A 22,042-nucleotide genomic window follows, 5' to 3' on the forward strand; every position below is an offset into this window, starting at 1 on the left:
CCCCCTATAAATACCCCAATCATTTATGATGGGAGGGGTGGATTACGACATTACAAAGAAAAGAGCATTAAATAGCTCCAACTTCTCTCTACTTTCTCTCTCTAGCCTTTTTCGTTTCCGATCACTAACTTGATCGTCAAAGGAATATTTGTTGTTTTGCAGGTGTCTCAGTCTCGTTGCCAGGAGAGCGTGACCAGTATCCGAGGAGATCACAAAAATACCCGAAACATAATTAAAATGTTAATAGTATTTTTGGATCCGTTATTTTATATATACTCTCTACCATATTTCAACCTTTTAAATTTTGGCTTATTTTGGTCTTTCAAAAAATAGTCTTAAAATCTTGGGTAACTATTGTAAGTAAATAGAACATGATATACAAAGGAATACAATTATTAACATAATATATAAGATTAGGAATAATGTTATTATAGCTGTATTATACAAATATTCCAATAATAAAAAGAGTTTTGCTAAAATATGGGAGGAGGAGTTTTGGAGGGAATAAACGGGTCCATGGAATGACATGTGTCAATTCTGGTGTCTATTTTAGTATTATGTGGAGGTGATTATTGGGCGGGCCAGAAAGGCCAAGGGAAAGAGTAAAGCCCATTCCTATATGTGTAATTTCTCGCCCAAACTAGCTAGGTCGTGCAGGCTTTTATGGCCAATTTTGAGCCGGTAAAAAATCTAATTACAATTGCATAAAATCGATTTCCCAAGCCTGCCCAAAATTTTAAAAAATTGGGCAGGGCCTAACTTGATTTCGACCCGGAAAATTATACCCAAAACTCGCCCAAAATCGGATTGGTCTCACCATGATCAAGTCTAGTATTATGTTATTGATTGTATTATAATGAGACATCGACGTTTGATATTCCAATTTCTCTCCATACGTCGTGCGATTGAGCCATATACACGACAATTAAGCATAAACATGACATATTAGATGTAAGGTAAGTGATATCAAATAGATTTAGAAGGATAGACATTATTCTAGAATTTTATTTAGATAAATTTTTATTTTTTCACATACACAAAATTATTATTTATAATTTTCAATACTTTTCTTATAAAATTGTAATTTTTGCATCATAAAATCCGTATTAATATATGTTTTAAAGCAAGATACATTTGTAATATATGTAAATCAATTAGAAAATTTATAGAGTGTGAAAGATGTATAGCTTAAGTGGTTAAAGTTTTCCTCTCGATTCCAGGTGATGCTAAATCAATAATTCTCATCACTTGCCCTTGTGGCTCTCTAAATACTTATGTATGTGATAAAAGAGATCATATGCCTTTTATGTGTATTGGTTGTATTCTCTATGTGATATGGTTTAACATTCAAGCTAATTATTTTTTAAAAAATTTTATCTTCACCAATCCAGGGCATCGTCTGGGAATATAACTTGTTTATATATGAACCTATAAATTGAATGTTTATGTTTATTTTTATAATGATAATCATGTTTATCTATGAATTACTTAACGTTCATTTTGTTCCACATGTTTATCATTAATGTAACAAATATCTAGGGCCTGGACCAACCCGTTTTAGCTAATCCAAGGTGTAGCATATTAATTGGCGTTAATATGTCACGATTTTTACCTTCACCTTACCGTCACCGCATAACTACCATAACCACCACCCGTGCAACCACTGCACAACCACTAGGAATTACCGCCCAACCACCACATATCCATAAACACTATCGCGCAACCACCGCACAACCTTTAGAGCCACCCATCGCATCACATTATGAGAGTTAGCACCACCACACAGCTATGAACACCATTTCACAAGCAAGTTCCTTTCCCTAAAGGTTAAATATGGGCCCACATTACTTGCTTTGTAACTAGGGTGTCTTTTGTTTGGCCGGCTGGCCAATTTATAGTTCCCAAGGTGGCCCATCACCGGCATAGCCATGGGTGGGGAGGAGAGAGAAGAAAATATTAGTGGTGGTAGAGAAAGAAGACTTTATTATACATTTATTTTGGAGGAAAAATTGGAGATTTTAACGAAGAGAATATCAATTAGGTTTGCCTCTGTGGGTCTGTGTTATATCATGCCTCTTTCCAATGTCATCTTCAAATAATATTGTGCACATAGTCATTTGACTCATTTCAATGTACATCATTTTGTAGATTTTATTATTGTATAATTAGAAATCTATTAACTATTACTAAAACAGAAAATGGTGTTGTCACCACTGTCCACGTGTCGCTCTCTTCATAAAAATTTGCCTGTCTAAATGCAATGATGATGTCATTTTTTTTTTTTTTGTAGAGTTATCATATTAAACATTTTTGTAATTTAAATATTAGAAGTTTCTACCTTACAACTAAAACCAATCATTTCACTAGGCGAAAATATGAATTGGCCACTTGTTCAAAACCCCCCAAGGCCTGTCATTTGGGGGGTGGCAATAAACTAAAGCAAGGCCACCGGTTCAAAACCGGTGGCAAAAAGGCTTAAGGCCACCGGTTAACCGGTGGCAATAACACTTCCCGCATTTTTTTTTTTTTGGTATTAGTAAGTATTGCCACCGGTTTTTCGGTGGAACCGGTGGCAATAATGCCCAAAAAAAACAAAAACAAAAAAAAAATTCATTTTTTTCACTTAAAAATCAAGAGACACTTACATAAAATCATAATATACATCTTTTTTTTTCCCCTAGAAATTGAGAAATAATTATTATATTACATGCAATTATCAAGAATGATAATTTTATTAAAAGGAAATGGGATAATGTTTTATTTTTATTAGCTAAATCATACTTTAAAAACATAATACAAATAAATTATACATTTCATATGTTCCTAGCTTCGTAACCTTATTTATCAAAATTACGATCTTGACAACTCAAAAAGAATTCGCATAATAATGTAATTGCAATAGATCTGCAAAAAAAACACAAAAAATTAAAACACAATTAAAAATCAAAATAAAAAAAAATCTGAAAAAAAATAAAAATCAGAAATGATAAACAAAAACTTTAGATATGAAAATTTTTTAAAAAAAAAAACACCACCAAAACCCACAATCCACCCACAACCCACGACCCACCACCCAACAACCCACGACCCACCACCAAGAACCAACGACCCACCACCCAGATTCAACGACCCACCACCCAGAACCCTCGACCCACCACCCAGATTCAACGACCCACCACCCACCCCACCACCCACCTTAAACCACCACACCACCCACCTAAAACCACCGCCTTCGCAAATAACAACCCAAAATTAACAAAAACAGAAAAAATCGACCAATCACCCACCACCCAAAAACAGAAAAAATGAAAAAAAAATGAAAAAAACACACAAATCTTCATTCGACGACTCTCCATACTTTGAATTAGGTTTACGAGGCCAAATTCGACCATAAAAACTCTAGATCTAGAGTTTTGATGGTCGAATTTGACCTGAAAACCTATGGTTTCATCACGAGGAGAGAGAAAGTGCGACGATGTTGGTGGCTGCGGTGGTCAGTGGCGACGGTGTGGGAAACTGAAAACCGTTTAAAACTTGTTGTTGATGTCGGTCTTGGTGGTTGCAGTGGTCAGTGGCGGTGGTCAGTGGCGGTGGTGGTAGTGGCCTTTGAGGGATATTTAGAGAGGGAGATTCAGAAAGGGAGGACGACTAGAGCGATTCAGAGAGGGAGAGCAGGATAGAGAGAGGGGGAGTAAGAACGAAGGAGATAGAGAGAAGGAGGAGAGCAGGAGGAGAGGCGATAGAGGAGAGAGAAGATTAGGGTTAGGGTATATAAAGGAAGGGGAAAGAGAAAGGTCCGGTTTTTTTTTTATTAGTTGATTATTGCCACCGGTTCAAAACCGGTGGCCTTTATCATTTATGTCACCGATTCGGTTTGAACCGGTGGCAATGTACATATGCCTAATCCCGCCCATTTTTTAAGCCACCGGTTTTCAAAAACCGGTGGCCATTGAGCGGTGCCTTTTTCAATTTTTCTACAAGTGTTTTATCGTAGGAAATTAAAACAATTTTAAATAGCACACTAATAAATGACCTCCTACATTAAAGTATGAATTAGACAACGTCGAACGTATACTATATCATAATTTAAAAAATAAAAAATTAGAGATTTTAAATTACAAAATATACGTAATTTTTAATGGTGCAAATATTAGTGAATTGAGGAAGCACAATTAACTTTGTTTGAACTAAAATTCTTTGAACAAATCAGAATAAATTGAACCGGGGGAGAAGATACACATTATAGTATTGTACATCTCATAACAAGGATACCCAAAAATATTTACAAAAATTTTATAATTCGATCCAGGTATACAAGACGAGAAAGAGTGGACAATGTATTAATCATAAACTCAAATTTCAGCCCACAATCCCATCCGGAAAGGCAGATCAGCATTCAAAGGCCAATAAGTTATTATATAGATGAAAATGGCACAAGGCGAAGTCTAAGCATTAGCAGATATCATCCAAACGATGGCACCTATAACACCACTTCCTTTCAAAAGAGGGATCTAAGAACCACCTCCCTCATAGATTGGTACATGGATGGGGTGGGTAACTTAGAGAGTTATGTAGATGCTGCATTTCGTTCCTCGCGGAAAAATGAAGCATACCTATTCATGAAGAATGAGTATTTGCTACTGAACTATGCACCTGGGTCAACAAATGACAGAGTAGTTAATGGACCGCTTCTTATACGCGACGGGTTCCCTTCACTAAAGGGTACCCCCTTTGCAGAGTATGGAATAGACTGTGCTTTTGGGTCTCATAATAACAATGAGTCTTTCATCTTCTCCGGAAAATTCTGTGCCCGGATAAACTTTGCTCCGGGCACTACAGACGACTATATAATTGATGGTCCTATGATTATCACTAGGATGTTCTCGTTCTTTAGAAAGACGGTCTTCGAAAACGGAGCAGATGCCGCATTTGAGTCATCAATTAAATATGAAGCTTATCTCTTTAAAGGTGATCAATATGCTCTTATAAACTACAATAATGGTGGTTCTAGTTTACCACCTCGTCTTGTTGCCATCCGTCCTATATCGCAGGGCTTTGGTGGTTTGAGAAACACCATCTTTGAAAGCGGATTCGATGCAGCATTTTCTTCACACTACAACCATAAAGAGGCCTACCTGTTTAAAGGAGATTCATATGCGCTCATAAACTTCGCTCCTGGTTCAACAAATGACTACATTATTGGCGGGGTCAAGAAAATCCTTCCTAACAACTGGCCTTCTTTACGACCCATATTGCCTCGGTACAACCGTGGTATTGACCTACCTGCTGAAGAACCAAGTTCTGTTGGTCAGCCTGGAGGTCATCAGGAATTGTGAAACACAGTGCAAGACATTAGTAGTTGCTATACATATTTAGAGTTTGCCTACAAGTTTTTACTTCTCACATGAGAAGGTTTTTCTTGTTTCATGCTTAGTATATTTTTTAATTTTGTAGTTTCATGTTTAAGAATTTTTTGGATATTGTTAGTTGTACCCTTTATGAATAAAAACTACTACCGCAATGTAGTACCACTTGCAAATACCAACGATAAGGATGAGTTAATGAGTATATGATAATTACATTACTTGTAAGATTTTATAAACCTCCTCAAATTGGAGTGTATTCCATTTATTCATATATACATGGTTACAAAGATACTCCTAATCATGTTAAGAAGTCTCAGAAGATATTTATAGATTATTCACAAAAGTATATCCTTCTATTACATAATATCTAGAATATTTATCATATACTCTATCACACCCCTGCAATCATAACGGGAGGAAGATGAATGCTAAGACTTGATCTGAAATCCAAGAACAATTGTCAAGGTAGGCCTTTCGTGAAGATGTCTGCAAACTGATATCGAGTTGGAACGTGCAGGACCCATACTTGCCCCAACGCCACCTTTCTTAATCGAAATGAATATCCATTTTGACGTGCTTGATACGTTGGTGCTTTACAAGATTATGAGATAAATAAATTGCACTTACATCATCATAATAAATAATAGCAGCCTGCTCTAAAGAAGATTATGAAGCCAATAAGCCTCGACAACAACATTCGTGACATCCTGTATTCTGCCTCAGTACTTGATATAGAAAGAGTAGCCTGATGCTTAGAAGACCAAGAAATAAGATTGTACCCTAGAAAACAACACTATCCTAAAATCGAACGACGAGTGTTTGGACACCCGCCCAAATCTGCATTGGTATATGTGATCAAATTCATAAGTGATGAAGGATATAAATGTAACCTGTGATCAATGGAGCCCTAAATGTAATGCAGGGTGCATTTCAATGCATCATAATGACCCTCTCTATGGTCATGCATGAATAAACAAACTTGCTGAACATGAGTAAAAGTAAGGTACTGTAATGAACCTGCAAGACTACGATAAAGTGTTGGGTTATGAAATTTAGGCCTTGTCTCTGCACTAAACTTGGATTGAGTATCCACAAGGGTTGTCGTAGGTTTACAACTAGCCATACCTGCGCGCTCTTAAATTTCCAATGCATAATTATGATGAGACATAAACAAATATGATGGAGTACGAGTAACATCAATGGCCACAAATTCAGATGACCTAAATCAGTCATTGGAAATCTTGTACGTAAGTGAGAGATGATGCGTTCATGTAACAGATCTGAGGATGTAACCAACACAATATCATCAGCATATAATAGTATATGCCATATCATTCCCATGCCGGAAAATGAGTAAAGAAGTGTAACTCTTAGCAAACCACTAATACGACCAAGTCCTTCGAGCTTGTTTTAGACAATAGAGAGACTTATGGAGCTTGCAAACATAGCCTGGGAACCTCTTGTCAACAAACCCGACTGAGGGTTAATGCATATACACACACTCATTCAAGTCACCATGTAAAAAGCTTTTTTAACATCAAGTTGGTGAATAGACCACTTACGAGTCATATCCAAATTCAATACCGTGCAAATGGTAGTCGGTTTAACAATCAGAATGTTTCATCACAATCAACACCTTCAAAGATTTTCCATCACAAACAAGACGAGCTTTGTGTTGTTCTAGATCACCGTTAACATTCAATTTATGACGAAATAACCACATGCAACTAACAATACTCACCCTCGTTGGCCTAGACACCAATTCACAAGTCCTAATTTCAATTAAAGCATTATATTCATCACGCATCGCGACATTCCAATTGGGATCTGATAAAGCTTATTTGTTATTTCTATGAAGCGGGGAACGATAAAAGTATTGACCGGAGGTAGTGACAGGCTGACAGCTAAACCAAATTTTGGGTTCGGTTTAAAGATACCATGCTTTGAGCGGTTTGCATTTATGGCGATGAAGGTAGAGGTCTAGTTTGTGTATAGGTGGTTGGCCTCAAAGTAGGGGCGGTGTGCAAGTGTAAGGTGAGGGAGGAGTAGACTATGTGCAACTGATTGTGTTGCTGCCTTGCTGGGGTCGAGTAAGGCTGCCTGAATACCACCGGCAGCTGCCCCAGTGTGCAGGAAGCTACCTGGCACGCTGGAATTTTTGCGGCAACACGCTCAGGACAGTGAGGAGCTGTCTTGCAAGCTGGGGAGGCAGTATCAGCTGAGGAGTGATGCGGCAGGGGGCTCCACGATCCAAATGCGGCTAGGTGAGGTGCGCGGCAGCCATCCCTGCTTGTGAGGGTTGTGAACTCGATAAAAAAATCAGGTTTTGCAAGAGAGGTGAGAGATTATCCGCACTCTAAAAATCATAGTCATTTGATCAAAATTGAGTGATGTTTCGAAAGTGCTAAGTTGAGTTGAATGACTTAAAGTGAAATGAAAATTATTACGAAGTATCATTATTATTATAATGCTGTATTAGTTTAATTTATTTTTACGAACTAAATTGATTTTTTTGCTAAAATTAACTTATTTTTATTAAAGTGGAATTATTTTAACAAAATTTTCCAGTTCAATCATATCATGGACTATACAATGAGTTAATGACCTTGAGGCTTACGTCAAATACAACCTTATAATATACAGAGGTTCGGGAGAACAATCAGGTCAATCACTTTACAAGTAGAGAAGCCAAGCTACAAAACGCTGGAAAAATCACCAAAATAAACACATGATGGGTTGGTCCATACTGCCAGCCTTAACCATGGGCAGACCAACTGGATATGATATTGCCAAATATCAGCTCGGCTCAACATCAAATTGGATTACACTTAAACTGCACCAAAAACTACACAGCCCCATAATACCTAAATCAGCTTGAACCTTAAATTACTACAACTACAACTACAATTAATCTCTTTTCTCATAATAGACTGAACATAGACCCAAATACGAGCAGGTCACAGCCGGCTGGCTCATCCGTCATCATCCATTGGGAATATTACCCAAGAGGCCAAGAGCTTAGTCGACACAGCACCTATCACATACGAGTAACTTTTTTTGAAGCCTTCATCAACCCAAGAAGACCAAAGATGACCCAAACCAAACTGATCCAAATCTATTAGGGTGGGGGAAATAATACAAACCTTGCATAGTAAGACCGAAGGTAAAGCTAGGATCATGCTAAGCCGTGTAAGCCCTCGTGTTGTGTCGTATCAATATACCTCGTGACCAAACGAGTTGTGTTTGGTATAAGCCAAGATAAAGTCATATTGGGTTATGCTTGTGTTGATCTTTCATAAACGAAACTTGTGCACGACTCAACTCACATGTCATGTCATTCCAGTATGTTTTGTATCAACGGACCCTTAATAATTTTTTAGATTTTGGTAAATTGGTCAAAAATATGCAGGCAGCCCACCATGCTCGATACGGGCTTGTGTCTGTGCCAAATTTTTGAAAATTGATTTTTATGCACACAGGGCTCCGCATATTCTTAGGTGCACACTCATGCACCTAGAAATAGGTGTAACAACAGTGCAATATGAACATTAGCTTTTCAGAAACTGAACATTAGCTTTCTTCTCCTCAATTTTTCTCCTTCGTTTTTTTATTTTCTCTCTCCTTTGTTTTTTTAATTTTCCCCTTACTTTTTTACACTTTTTTGATTGAATTTGTTTCTTACAACATGAAAGTAGTTTATAACTATGAATTTTTGTGTGAATTTCAATTTTGTGCTTTATTTTCGATTAATTAAGGTTCATATGAATCTTTGAATTCACAAATTATACTCTGCTTTTTCTCCTTCCTTCTTTAATTCCTTTTTCCTCTATTTTTCTTCTTTCTATTTTTCTCGTTTTTTCGATTTAACGATTGAATTTGTTTCTTACAGTATGGAATTGGTTGTTTATTTGATTTTTTGAACAAAAACTTTTGTATACACCCGGTTTACACTAATATTATTGTACATCGAGCAGTATAAGGGTAACTTTTACCTAATTTAAGGGTAACTTTTTGCCTTTTTTGGGTAACTTTAAACATAATACAATTTTTATATATATAGACAATAAGAAAAGTTTTATAATGGTAATTTAATTATATTCAATCACTAATAATTGATTTTTAGTCATTTAAAATGTGATTCATTATTAATAATTTTTATTTGTATTGGATTACTTTTATGCATAATAGGGTAACTTTTATTTATTTTAGGGGTAACTTTTGATCAAATTAGTCTATCTTTATAGTGGATGTACAATAATTATTGTACACCCGATTTTTTTTAAAGTTTGTGTTTTTTTAATTCATATGAATTGAATTTTTTAGCTTTGATCAATTTCATTTGTGTATGAATTTCATCTGATTTTCTGCATTTTTTTTTTATCAATGAACATAATCATGCAAAATATGAACATATGCATAAGTTCCCTTAAATGTGAACCTTAGCTTTTCAGAAAGTGAACATAGGCATAAAACATATGAACATATGCATTTCAGAAAATAAACATAACAATATAAAATATGAACGTAAGCATTGGTTTCCTTAAAGTGAATATAACCATTTAAAAGGGGAACATATGCGTAAAAAATATGAACATATGAATTTAAGAAAGAGAACATATGCATACAGACATAATGAGAATATTTATGAACAACAAATATTTACTATGAATATTTACATTATGAGCATATAAAATATTATTATGAATATAAGACATTTAATTATGAACATAAAAAAATTGAAGAAATAAAAAATAATATGATTATGAAACATATGCATCATAAGTATTCAAAATATGAACATATGCATTCAAAATATGAACATATGCATTCAAAATATGAACATATGCATTCAAAATATGAACATATGCATTCAAAATATGAACATATGCATTGGTTCATTTTTTAATGCGTATGAACATAATTAAGCATTTCAGAAGGTGAACATATAGATAAAAAAAATATGAACATATGGATTTAGAAAGTGAATATAAGCATTTCAGAAAGTTTACAAAAGGATTCAAAATATGAACATAAGAATTCAAAATATGAACATAATCATTTCGGAATGTGAACGTAAGGTATCCGTTAGATTTCACTATTTTTTTATTTTTTTTTTTTTGAAAATTCCAATAAAAAATTTCGAACAATAGAGTATCAAACAATATTCAAACAAAATTTAGTGATAATCATATATATTCAAACATTAAGTGAAATTTACATAAAATTGCTTTTTTTTTAGGGAGGATCCTTTTGATTTTGCATTTCTTCTCTAATGTCCATTGATGTTTTTGCAGTTTTTTAGTGAGAGAAAATGAAATAGAGAAGAGAGAAAGTGAAAAAGAGGAGAGAGAAAATCATATATAGAAGAAGAGTTTTGAGCTTGGAGGTGACGTTACATGTATTGGGTGTGGGTGGGTGTATTTTAGTTTCCGTGTTTTTTAATTTTAAGGCTTTTTTTAATTGGGTTGTGTGTAATTGGACTTTTGAGCTGCGTTGTTACACCTATCTAAGGTGCATAAGGGTGCACCTTAGACTAATTGCACATGGCTCATTGGCGTGCCTCCTGTGTCGTGTGGTTGTGAAACGTGTCGAGTTGGCCCATTTTCATGTCAGGCATAACCTTATGTCAACTCGGCCCATGCACAACTCTAAACATAAGCATCCAACTTCCAAACACAAACTACTAAGCAGTAGTGAATACTGTGATGAAATTAGCTTGAAGTAGTGAAGTTCAAAGTTGGTGAGAATTCAATAATTTATCAATGATGTAAAGAATCAAGTTCACAGTTACCAAATCTAAAATGAATGATGCAACAAATAGCCCCAATCCAGCTTATATCATGCAAATTGCAAAAACAACAAATCTCTGGTCTTTAACAGATTGAGAATAGACAGATAGTCTCCCACCATGTGAGACTTTTAATGTAATGAAAAATAGTGTCCAATATATGATCACCATACACGTCTACTTACCAAATAATGGCTCTATTACTATTAAGCCCCACTTTCTCAATATACCTCCAAATTTCTAATCATGCACCACCCACTAGACTCGTCAAAGATTTGAAAGTGATCTGCCTTCTGACACTTTTCAATGGTCCGTCCTTGTAATTTTCTATCATTCACCTCACGGGTTTCAGGGTCGGGCTTTCCGAGCCCGAGTTCAGGCTGACTTCTAGGGTGAGGCTCTTTTTATCACCCCTAGTTCAACCTAATCCTCGCCTGATTTTCCGTCTCCTCAACCACTAGATAGATCAATAACAAATTGCACGTCAATTCAATAGATTACCACATAAGCAAATCTATGATAGACAGTGAAAACTAATGCATGTCAAATTCATATATAGTTGAAACCATGATTAATGTGGTGGTCCTAAGCTATCTAATAATTTCTACTCAAACTTGTAGACATACATAAAGGGGGGTAGAGAGAAGGAAGGAGGCAAATAGAATTGAATAATGGACACCTCTTTATAAGGTATTCTATCCGATTCTTTTAATTTCAAAACTCATAGCCAGCCACCCATCTATCAGAATGAAACATTCTGGCATAATTCTATACTTCATCATTATTATTACAACTTTCTGTTTATTCGCCAAATACACAAGCCTATCCTCATCGCCTCTATTTTCTGTAGCGTCTCCTACAAACGATCTACAAGGACTAGCATCAAGGAGAGCTTTGAGCAGACATCTGACTCAACATGAGTCAAGAGCAGTCAAGGTGAGCTTATGAATAATTGTCACATTTTATACACCATCATCAAGTTCATATCATACTATCATTCACAAGACAGTATAAAGTATCGGCATCATAATAAACATGCAGGTTTTGGATGCAACGAAGCACTCACCTCACCAAGAAGCATACAGAAGAGAAGAGCCCCTGAAGAATGGCCACGCCAATGATGATGGTGAAGAAGAATTAGTCTATCATATAGATTATCATGGCGTGACGACCCATCCTGGTCCAAATCCTAAACATGGAAAACCATAGAACAGTCATCAGGTTGTCATCAACTATATTGAATACATGTAACATGATATAGATAATCAATGTTGTTATTAAGATTTTCTTTTTACATTGAACAATATTAGCCTATTCTTTATGTAAAAAATTACAGATCATTGCATACCTCAAAAGCCTCAATCATGTCACTTCTTCTGTATTCAACACCTTATGCAAGTCTGAAATCTTAGCAACAAAGCATGCACAATAGCAGTGTAAGAAAATGAATCCTTCTGCAAAATATCAGTGCTCATAGCCAAGTTTATATTGAAAAGGGTAAGTTACCAAAATCAGAATAAAGCTTTGTTGATCAGAGCTTTTAGAGAAGATAGTAATCATAAATAGAGATACACATCAGTCTAACAGGTAATGGTGAAACCAAAATTCGAAAAAAAAAAAATGGTTTGTTAAGTAATATGGTTAATTAATGATGTAAGGAAAGCATTCCATTCATATATCGCATCCGGGCCTCCTTGTACAAGGCATGCAAAGTCTTAAAGCTCTCTTTTGCATCGTCAAAGAGATCTTCATTACAAAAGTTTGACTTAACATGGGCAAATGCAGCTTCAGCATCATCCTTGTGTTGATTAATAAATGATAAAATGTTACAAACTCGATCTGAATTAAAGTTACAAAAATTCTGTACATATACGTCTCTCCCATTGAGAAGCTCAAGCCATCTAAGCCAATGAAAAGGATCATCATCTCTTTCAACTGCCTTTTGCAGATATTCGAGAGAATCTGTGAAGCTGCATAGCTCATTGATTTTATCACTTGCTAATTTGAAAGTGGCTCTCTGGTTCTTTTCATGCCATTCTATAGTGTCAATAGGCAAAGAACTAGCAGCAGCCAAGCAAGCTTTTCGAAATATGGGCTCAGTACTGCTAAGAAGCCTCATTGCGATATGCAAGATAAACACAGAAATAGATAGCATGCCAGAAGTATCATGGGCAAAAGTATCAGACCCTGTTTTTCGGCTCCACAGATAAAGTGCAATATGGGCAAATCCTTCCCACCTGATATCATCAAAATTGAGTAGCCGAAAAGGCAATCAGTAAACTTGTTAACACTAATTTAAGATGGATATTTGGTGGTTTGATCTAAACCAGAAGAATTTCATACCCAATAGAAGACAAGAATGTTAATGAATTCAATGAATGAACGCTGAGAATGATATCCATGATGTAATATAGCAAAAACAAAAAGATAAAAGATTGCATGAGTGCAGGACCTGCTGCCTTGAAATGGTGGAGCATCTCATTTGGGTTTTGCAACAGGATGATTAGAATTGGACTCAAAACTAAACATGTGGTTATAAAATCAACATTGTTTGAGGTTAAAGATATTGACCAATAACTGTGTATATACTCTATACTGCATGAATAGCTGAATAAGATACTCTCATATTAATCTCAAAACGAGGACAAGAAGTTAGATCTATAGACACAAAAAATCAGAACGAACAACGAATTAATCAGATATGAAATGAAGTAACGTCCACTGGCGGTTATAGCTCTACAAGTTAACACCAGAAATGCAGTTGGTTTGATACATTAGGGAAGAAACTAAAATAGTAAGATCATATCAAAGGATCTTCATAGCATAGAAAGATCATAACAAATGATTACAAATGGAATGGGGACACTGTAGAAGAATTGGGATGTTTATCATACACTTATGGCTAAAAAAGAAGACATTGATGCGATTTAGAGACCTTCTAGGGCTCACTTAGTGATCCTAGGCAGGGGGCCTCTTTTTGCAAATTTTGTGTAATTGTTTATCAATTACATAGTTTTGATTTGACATAATATAATGCATCATTAGCATTATTTCCACTTCGTATTAATTGCATCTCTGACATTGAAAAAAGTAAACATTTCACTTTTATTTTTTGTGGGAAATCAAACTATTTTGTAATCACTTTTAATCATTGTCTTTCTAAAAGTTATCAAGTTATAGTCTTTTGGCACATGTCTTAGGATAAATCTAACAAAGATATTTTCTACCAAGAACGACCCTTATCTCATGATTCCCATCACCATCGCACTAGAATCATTGTAGTACTTCTATGAATATAAAATAGATTATATAAAAAAGATTGACAGTTTTAAAAACTTTGGAAAAGGAGTTAAAGATTCTTTTTTTTTTTATCATTATGTTAAATGACAAACAAGAGGGTTTTTATTTAGAAGGTAAGGAAGAAGGATCCTATTGAACAATCACCCTCACATAGGTAAATCCAGTCAATCATTACTAGTGGATTTGGATCTCATGACCAAAGTCACAGACCAAACCTTGTGTAATGGACTCAGGCCGATTTCACTCAACAATGCTCATTATTAATAGAAGGACTGCTTCTTCATTAACTAAACGATTAAGGGATACAAGTAGTAGCTTGAGGCTACAAATCTCCTAGCAACTTGAGGTTGCAACTCTCCAAGTTTTCCTTACCAATTTTCTGCCTGCCTTTTCTACTAACAATACCCATACTACTTATACTAAGATGACCCCCCCTCCCCCTAAAGCCGGTCTATTACATTGTAATAGATCGGCTTTAGGGGGGGGGGGGGGTCAGCCACAACCTATACGGGTCTACGCTAGAAGAGTCAGACAAGGGTATCAACAACACAAACCACAAAGAGCAAGGGACAAAATCAATTAAGAAGAGGAGAAGGAAAGAAAGCAACCTTGGTTCTAGGATGTTTATTTATGTTTTTCTATATTAGCTAAGTTTCACATGTTAAGCGTTAAGGTCATCCTTGACCATCTTAGTATAAGTAGTATGGGTAAGGAAAAGGCAGGCAGAAAATTGTTAAGGAAAACTTGGAGAGTTGCAACCTCAAGTTGCTAGGAGATTTGTAGCCTCAAGCTACTACTTGTATCCCTTAATCGTTTAGTTAATGAAGAAGCAATCCTTCTGTTAATAATGAGCATTGTTAAGTGAAATCGGCCTTAGTCCATTACACCTTGCTTGGCTTTTAAAAAAAGTAAAAAAAAAAAATCTTTCTAAGCATATTTATTTAAGGAAAAGAAGTTTTTTTTTTTTTTTTTTTTTTTTTTAATATCTTTTAATTTTCTCTTCAACACTAAACAGGTAGTTCTGTAATAGTTCATTGCAGATTGCATTTGTACTTGTGAGGATAAGATTGTGCACCTATTAGCATCCTCAAACCCTATAAGCATGGAGTAGGAACCAAGCTAGGTAGTGAAGCAGCTGTACTTTGCAAAACTGCACTATTTACTACTAAAGCAAGCTCTGGTTATTGGGCAGGTCGGGTTAGGGTCGGTGAGGTTCATTTGCAGATTGGGTCAAAGAGGGTCACACTTTAAAGGGTCGATATCGGGTCGGGTCAATGCGGGTCGCGGGTTGATAATGGGCGGTCCAACAAAATGTCAATTAAAATAATTTATGGACAAAGTCATTATTAAGTATAAATGAATACGAATTTATCTATGTAATTATTTTTATATTATCTATTTTCTTATTAAATTGGAAAAACAATTTGGCCTTATATTGACCCTACCCAATAAAGGTCCTACCCATTAAAAGTCCTTTAAGCTTAGCCTGACACTATTATCATTGGGCTACCCTACCCAATAACCAAGTCTACTTAGACAATAATATGCTAAAATTATTAAAGCAACTAGAGAACTAGAAGATCCTAGGCAAGGTCGATAAATAGATTTCAGTTCTGCTGCAATGACAAGTGCAACATGCTTTAGCACTCAATTGGAAGGCTAATTGACGAGTTCTATGACAGATATTCCAAGCACATTTGGCCCCACACTACAAAGCCCATCACCCAAAGTACAGGACATGCACCAATGTATGATTCAATTAACTATGGTTTCCGGACTGTAGACAGTGTAAATTCACTTCTCAAGCTGATTTAAGAGGGTACAGAGTCAGCCAAAATCTTAATCTCAGATTGCCCTTGGCACTGATTTCTTTTGCAGCAACATGGAGAAAATTGACATAGTCAATCTATGACGTTGAATATGGCTTAGTAAGTGTCATTTGTGGCTTGGTACCTATTTTTTACTTCAATTAACCCTTAATTAAACCAGACATGTAACAAATTGTGTAACCTTTAGTACTTCCTTGCTTCCGAATCATTTCAGCTCAAGGGAATTTACCTAATATTGATTTTTATCACTTTTAAGACAACGCGCAAGGGAATCCAGAGCTGCTTGGAAGAAGCTACCCAAGGTCAATTGGTATCATGTTATGCATCAGCAAATTGAAGAAAATGACAGAGATGAAAATGGTGAGTATCACAGGAAATTGAAGATAAATGTAAAATATTTGAGAGACTGGACGCTCTCTCAAAGCTTAATAAATTAAGCTAAAATAAACTTCTCATGATTCTTCTCTTCCTAACTTCCTCTATTTATACAGACTTCTGAATTCCCCTTTCCCTATAACTTGATTCCAGCCTCTCTTTTTTTTCTCATGCTTCCTAACGGATTCATTTTGCATTTCTGATTAAGATTATGCACATCCTATGGCTGGTTCATTAAATATTAGAGGAAAGTCTCTGGACGGCTCTCGCATTGCTACCATCACCATATGTGCAAGTTATCAACACCAAAATGAGTCCCCAGAGAACACCACAAACAGTGAACAAATCATTTAATCATCACATAGATTTAGAGCCTTCATATTGGCCCCCCTTAACTCACACTAGACTTATGCTCTCAATACCTTATATTGAAGTTTAATGTAGAAAAACCAGCATTAATTGAATAAAATAGTTGTAGATCCCTGGCTCCAATATCTAAAAGCAAAATTCACCTCAAAATAATTATGCTGTAAAGTAATTGCACAGCACTTATTCAAAATACAGTTTCTTAAACTGTAGTCAAAGCAATCATCATATAGGCCTTTGATTTTAATAGAATACTAATTTGTTACACTCACACAAGATAAACCATTGACCATTGTTTATAGAGATAATGTAAAATCAGCAATAATCAAGTTCTACATTGTCAGAAGGAGGTTCAGTGACTTACTCAAAAGGAGGCTCAACCTCAATCGCAAGAGTAAGATGTACAGAGGACTCATAAACCTTGCTGCTTTCACCGAGATCTGCAACTGTGCATGCTTCATGAGCAAAACCCCTTGGAAGATAAAGGACATCACCTTCATCAAGCAAAATTTGTCTGCTTTGCACCAGTAACTCCTGAGGAACCTCAAGACACTCATATAGTCGAGGTAATTCGATAATTGGTTTTGGATAGACTGTCCACTGCTTAGCTCCATAAAGTTGACAGACAAAGACACAATGATCATCATAATGGCAGGATAAACCTTGAGAATTAGGTGGTGTAACATATAAATTAGCACCTACTGATGGTTGACCAAACATAGAAGCAATTTCTCGTGTGACTGCAGCAATATCACTATTGCGGAACTCCATACCACGTACAGCTGTAGTATAACCCTTCCTGTATGCTCCCTCACACTTTAAGATGTCCTCCGCAGAGAAAGCCCTGGGACCTTCAATGCCATTTCTTAAATATTCCTGAAAGTAATGCTCCTCAAGTTTAGAATGCATGCTAGTCTTTACCACACGTATGTCCTGCTGATATATTATTGGGGAACCAAGTGTGTCCCTTACATCATTAAGTAAACTCAAGCAGTCTATTTCGTTTAAAGCTACAGGAGGACAGGAAACCATTCCTCGTAGGATAGAAGAAAGACATTTAGGCAATTCTTCTTCAGATGTAAGTGAATGCATAAATGAGCTGAAAATGGCATGTGGTGCCTCCGGATATTTTGGTTGATTCCTAATCAGAAAAGGTGATGATTCCCAGTGCTCCAACATGAAGTTTGTAAAACTCGTTGACGAAGGCCCAAATATGTGTCCCATGACAACTTCTGAAGGCATGGAGTTTATAACAGAAAGGGCATCCATTGACAGCCTAAAAATGCTTTCTGCCAAGCTCTTAGCTGTAAGGTTGCTCTTGTAGCAGCATTTTACTTTAGAGACATTCAGAATTTCAGAAGCTAGCAATTTTGCACGTACTTTAGACCATATTTCTCCCAAATAAGGAAAAGTTGCTTCTTTTAGCTTCCTTGGAATGCTTTTGAGCTGTTCGGGGTGGCAGAAGTTGATAAGAGTAGCAGCAGCATTGAGTAGTAGCAATGGAATTTTTTCTTGTTTATGTTTAACTCCTAGTAAAAAATCACCCTCGTTTTCGACGAGATTTATATACAGGGAAGACACCAGGGATTTTTGAACCTGAAGGAACCCAAGCCTAAAACATATTATACCATATCATAAATATTGGCATACATAATTTTAAGTACGAGTAAAAAGTGGATTCCATAAGAAAAAGAGTGACAGAAAATTTAAAAAGCACATGAATACCTGAAGGCTTTATAAACAATCCACCCAGGAAACAATTGGTTACATGATTATGAAAGATCAGAAATATTATATATCTCAAATGTCTGCATATTCTTGTCAATTGAATCAATGTTGTTTTCTCAGCTATCAAATATTTTGCAATTTTAAGCCATAAAGTTCCTCTCTTTTTTTTTTTTTTTTTTTTTTGTTTGAGACAGTCATGTAGTTCCTTTATTTGGGATGATTTGTACATAAAGGATAATTTTAATTATTACAAAACAGGAGGAAAAATTAACCAAACCCGCTAGCTTGGTTCAAAGGATCTTTGCTAGAGAATATCAATAGCCAATACAAACTTTTGACATGATGACAAAGCAATACTACACCAAACAAATACAATTACAGTGTGTCCAAATTGGCAATTCAGAGGGAAATGAAAGGGATGAGAAAACGAGGGACTAATTATCCCTTGTACAGTATGTAAGTTTGGAAAAATTTTGGAAGGACATTATTATTTATAAGCTCACTTCTTCCCTCCCCTTCCTTCTCCTTCCCTTTCCTCCCTTTCTCTCTATGATAATGCTATCCGAACAAAGTGTAAAAGAAGCCACATAGGCACATACTAAGGCTAATGTAAGAGCCTAAATATTTCGGATGGTTCTCAAGTGAAAATATGGTTTATAGCCAGCTTGCTTCTATCTTCAAAAGCACATTACAAATTGGTGGTCATGAAGTCATGCTAAATGAGCAATAAGATGCAGCCATGACATCTTATTAGCAAAATTTAAAAGCCGATTCCCACCACATTCCCCATTGCATATGATCTCAGCTTCAACAGCCATACAATAGACCACGACTACATGACACGAAGGAGCACTCATTCACAGGCTCACAGTTCTGTTAGTTTGTTACTACTTACTAGAGTACAATATTTAAACCTTGGCTCCCGAAATTTATGCACTATTTGAAACATCAGCTCACAAAATTTTCTATCATATTCGAATGTCAAAACTCAAACCCTTAGCTAGATAAATTTCTGTTTTAGTACTTATACCACAATAACCAACACTGAAAAAATCCTTATTATTGACTCATAAATTGTATCTGGTTCAATAATATAATGTGCAATACATATTAACATCCAAATAAACCAAATTAAATCAAAAAACAATAAAAACAGCAACAGAAATTTAAAAAAGGAGGAGACACTTACATAATATAATTCAAACCAGAAACATCCAACAATCTTTGACACCCCAAAGAAGTGATAGAAAGATCCAAAATCGCATTACAAACAAGTTTCTTAGTTTCCATCATTTCAAACCTCAAAATATTCAACACCAAACCCTTTACAATCCCTGAATCCCCAGCAACCCTCTCATTGGCCTCAATCGAAACAAGTGATACCGCCCCAACAATCTTCACGGCCGTGCGTATGATTTCTTCGTCACTTGAGTGGAGCATGAGAGGTAGAAGAGAGAGAATTGGATTGAGAAGGGGTGAATTTGAGGTAAAGGGTGAATTGGGGTGTAGAAAACGGAGGAGTTTGTTTGAGGAATTGAGAATTAAGGGTTTGGATAAAGGGTTTAATGGGGTTTTGAGGGAAGCTAGAGTTATGGAGAAGAGGGTGATGATGTTGGGGTTGTTCTGCCATGGCTGCTTCTTGCGAGCTTTGGGTATTGCTGTTTGCTTTGGTTCCATTTTTTTGGTTTCTACTATTGTTCTGCTGTTTCTGTTTGTTAGCTCCTCGCCTCCTCGTACTTATCTGTGCGGTTTGCGGACTAGTTTAGGGATGTTATCTTCAGCTTCACTTCAGTTTCGATTATAATTTCAGAGTATTCATTTTAGTTTAATCTAGTTCAGTAAATCAGAACACTCTTAAATTTACTTTATATTTGCTTATCTGAACTTATCTGATTTGATCTAATCTGATCTGACCTAATCTGATTTGAATTAATTCATAACAATGTGTTTTCCATATTGATATTATTGGGATTATAATACATTTGGTATAATTTATGTTAAGATATTGTTTTAATAAATTACATACTTGTAATTTGCCGAATAATCTTGTGTGGACCTGTTTACATAACATCAATTGTTGTGTATATTCCTCAAGTCCACAATGTAAACCAGGTCTTTATTTAAAAGTTTGTAGTAATCTTCTTAGAAGTCCTCCAAGTTTCAATACTAAAGTGTTTTCGGTATTTTTTATTTTGTCAATTCTTACCTTATATTTGACTGTTAAGAGTCAAAATGACTCCAAAATCTTAACTAAGAAATTTTCTCGAATTGACAATTGTGACACACGAGATATTTCATATACTAAGGTAATTTTTTGGAAACTGACTCATTTCTAGTAATTACTAGGTTAGGTTCCGAGCTATGCACGGTAACTTTCAATAACTATTCTTTAATTAACATTATATTTAATTATAAAAAACAATATGGCTAAGTTTTTTTTTTTTTTTTTTTTTTTTTTTTTTTTTTTTTTTTTTTTTTTTACGGTAAGCAAGAGCATTTTATTAATTAAACAAGAAGGCTTAAATCAGCTAGCCAAAACCAAAGCAGAAACATCATTTGGAAATTCCTCAAGCCAAACTCTAAGATCACTAAATCGATTACATAACTTGGCAAGCCCATGGGCAACACCATTGCCACTTCTCTTCACAAAGGAGTAAGATACATCCTGACAAAGCAGAGTGAGTTGCAAAATGTCCTTAACCACCATCCCAAAAGCCGTCGGATGCACTACCCCCTTCACCAAATGATTATGGAGCTTCAAGCAATCATCGGTTTCTAAACACACCTTCCGAAAGCCCGCTTCAATTGTAATGTTCAAAGCATGGCGCAGAGCAAGGGCCTCCGCAACATCAGCATCAAAAACACCCTTCCATTCGCAAACACGTAGAGGCCACCATGTCCGATTTCATCTCTCATCACACCCCCCAAACCCACACCACTAGGCGAGAACACGGCAGCATCTGAATTGACTTTTATTATACCCCTCAAAGGAGGCTTCCACCTAGCTTCAAGGATAGGAGAGGGAGGGCTTAAGTTACCAACCTCTTCGCCAGCACAAATTCCCCCACCAATTAAACCAACTGCTTTGCAAATAACATCACTCAAAACAATTCGCTTTCTATAAAAAAAAAAAAAAACCCACCTATTATGGCGCACCCGCACACCCGACACAAATACACCAAAATATACACCACCAGTTTGCATCCTTATGCAACTCACGCACAGCAGCACACCACTCTCTGAAGCTCTCCCCTGCATATCTCCCCACATCCAAACGCAAAGGAGAAATA

At 35.9% G+C, this 22,042-nt stretch overlaps 2 protein-coding genes and 1 long non-coding RNA gene across 4 annotated transcripts; 2 read left to right on the forward strand and 1 right to left on the reverse strand.

Moving 5' to 3' along the window:
* The first annotated feature begins 4,297 nt into the window (after window positions 1–4,297).
* On the forward strand, window positions 4,298–5,504 carry LOC145634642 (albumin-2-like). The gene has a single exon (XM_081686047.1). The coding sequence runs from the start codon at window positions 4,542–4,544 to the stop codon at window positions 5,334–5,336; it is 795 nt and encodes a 264-aa protein (XP_081542173.1). The 5' UTR covers window positions 4,298–4,541; the 3' UTR covers window positions 5,337–5,504.
* Window positions 5,505–11,531: 6,027 nt separating this feature from the next.
* LOC145635898 (uncharacterized) lies at window positions 11,532–12,458 on the forward strand. 2 transcript variants are annotated; one of them, XR_014113932.1, is made up of 3 exons: window positions 11,532–11,546; window positions 11,775–12,090; window positions 12,196–12,458. It is a non-coding gene; the product is annotated as an uncharacterized LOC145635898 (long non-coding RNA). The 2 variants fall into 2 exon arrangements; XR_014113931.1 differs by lacking the exon at window positions 11,532–11,546 and having other exon boundaries at window positions 11,607–12,090.
* LOC145635897 (uncharacterized) lies at window positions 12,459–20,495 on the reverse strand. Its single transcript, XM_081687271.1, has 3 exons — window positions 19,942–20,495; window positions 17,389–18,636; window positions 12,459–13,391 (listed from the first exon to the last, which is right to left on the reverse strand). The coding sequence occupies exons 1-3, from the start codon at window positions 20,427–20,429 to the stop codon at window positions 12,800–12,802; spliced, it is 2,328 nt and encodes a 775-aa protein (XP_081543397.1). The 5' UTR covers window positions 20,430–20,495; the 3' UTR covers window positions 12,459–12,799.
* Window positions 20,496–22,042: the final 1,547 nt, after the last annotated feature.

This window comes from Chenopodium album, chromosome 6 (genome assembly GCF_948465745.1).
Source record: "Chenopodium album chromosome 6, dcCheAlbu1.1, whole genome shotgun sequence".
Taxonomy (NCBI): domain Eukaryota; kingdom Viridiplantae; phylum Streptophyta; class Magnoliopsida; order Caryophyllales; family Amaranthaceae; genus Chenopodium; species Chenopodium album.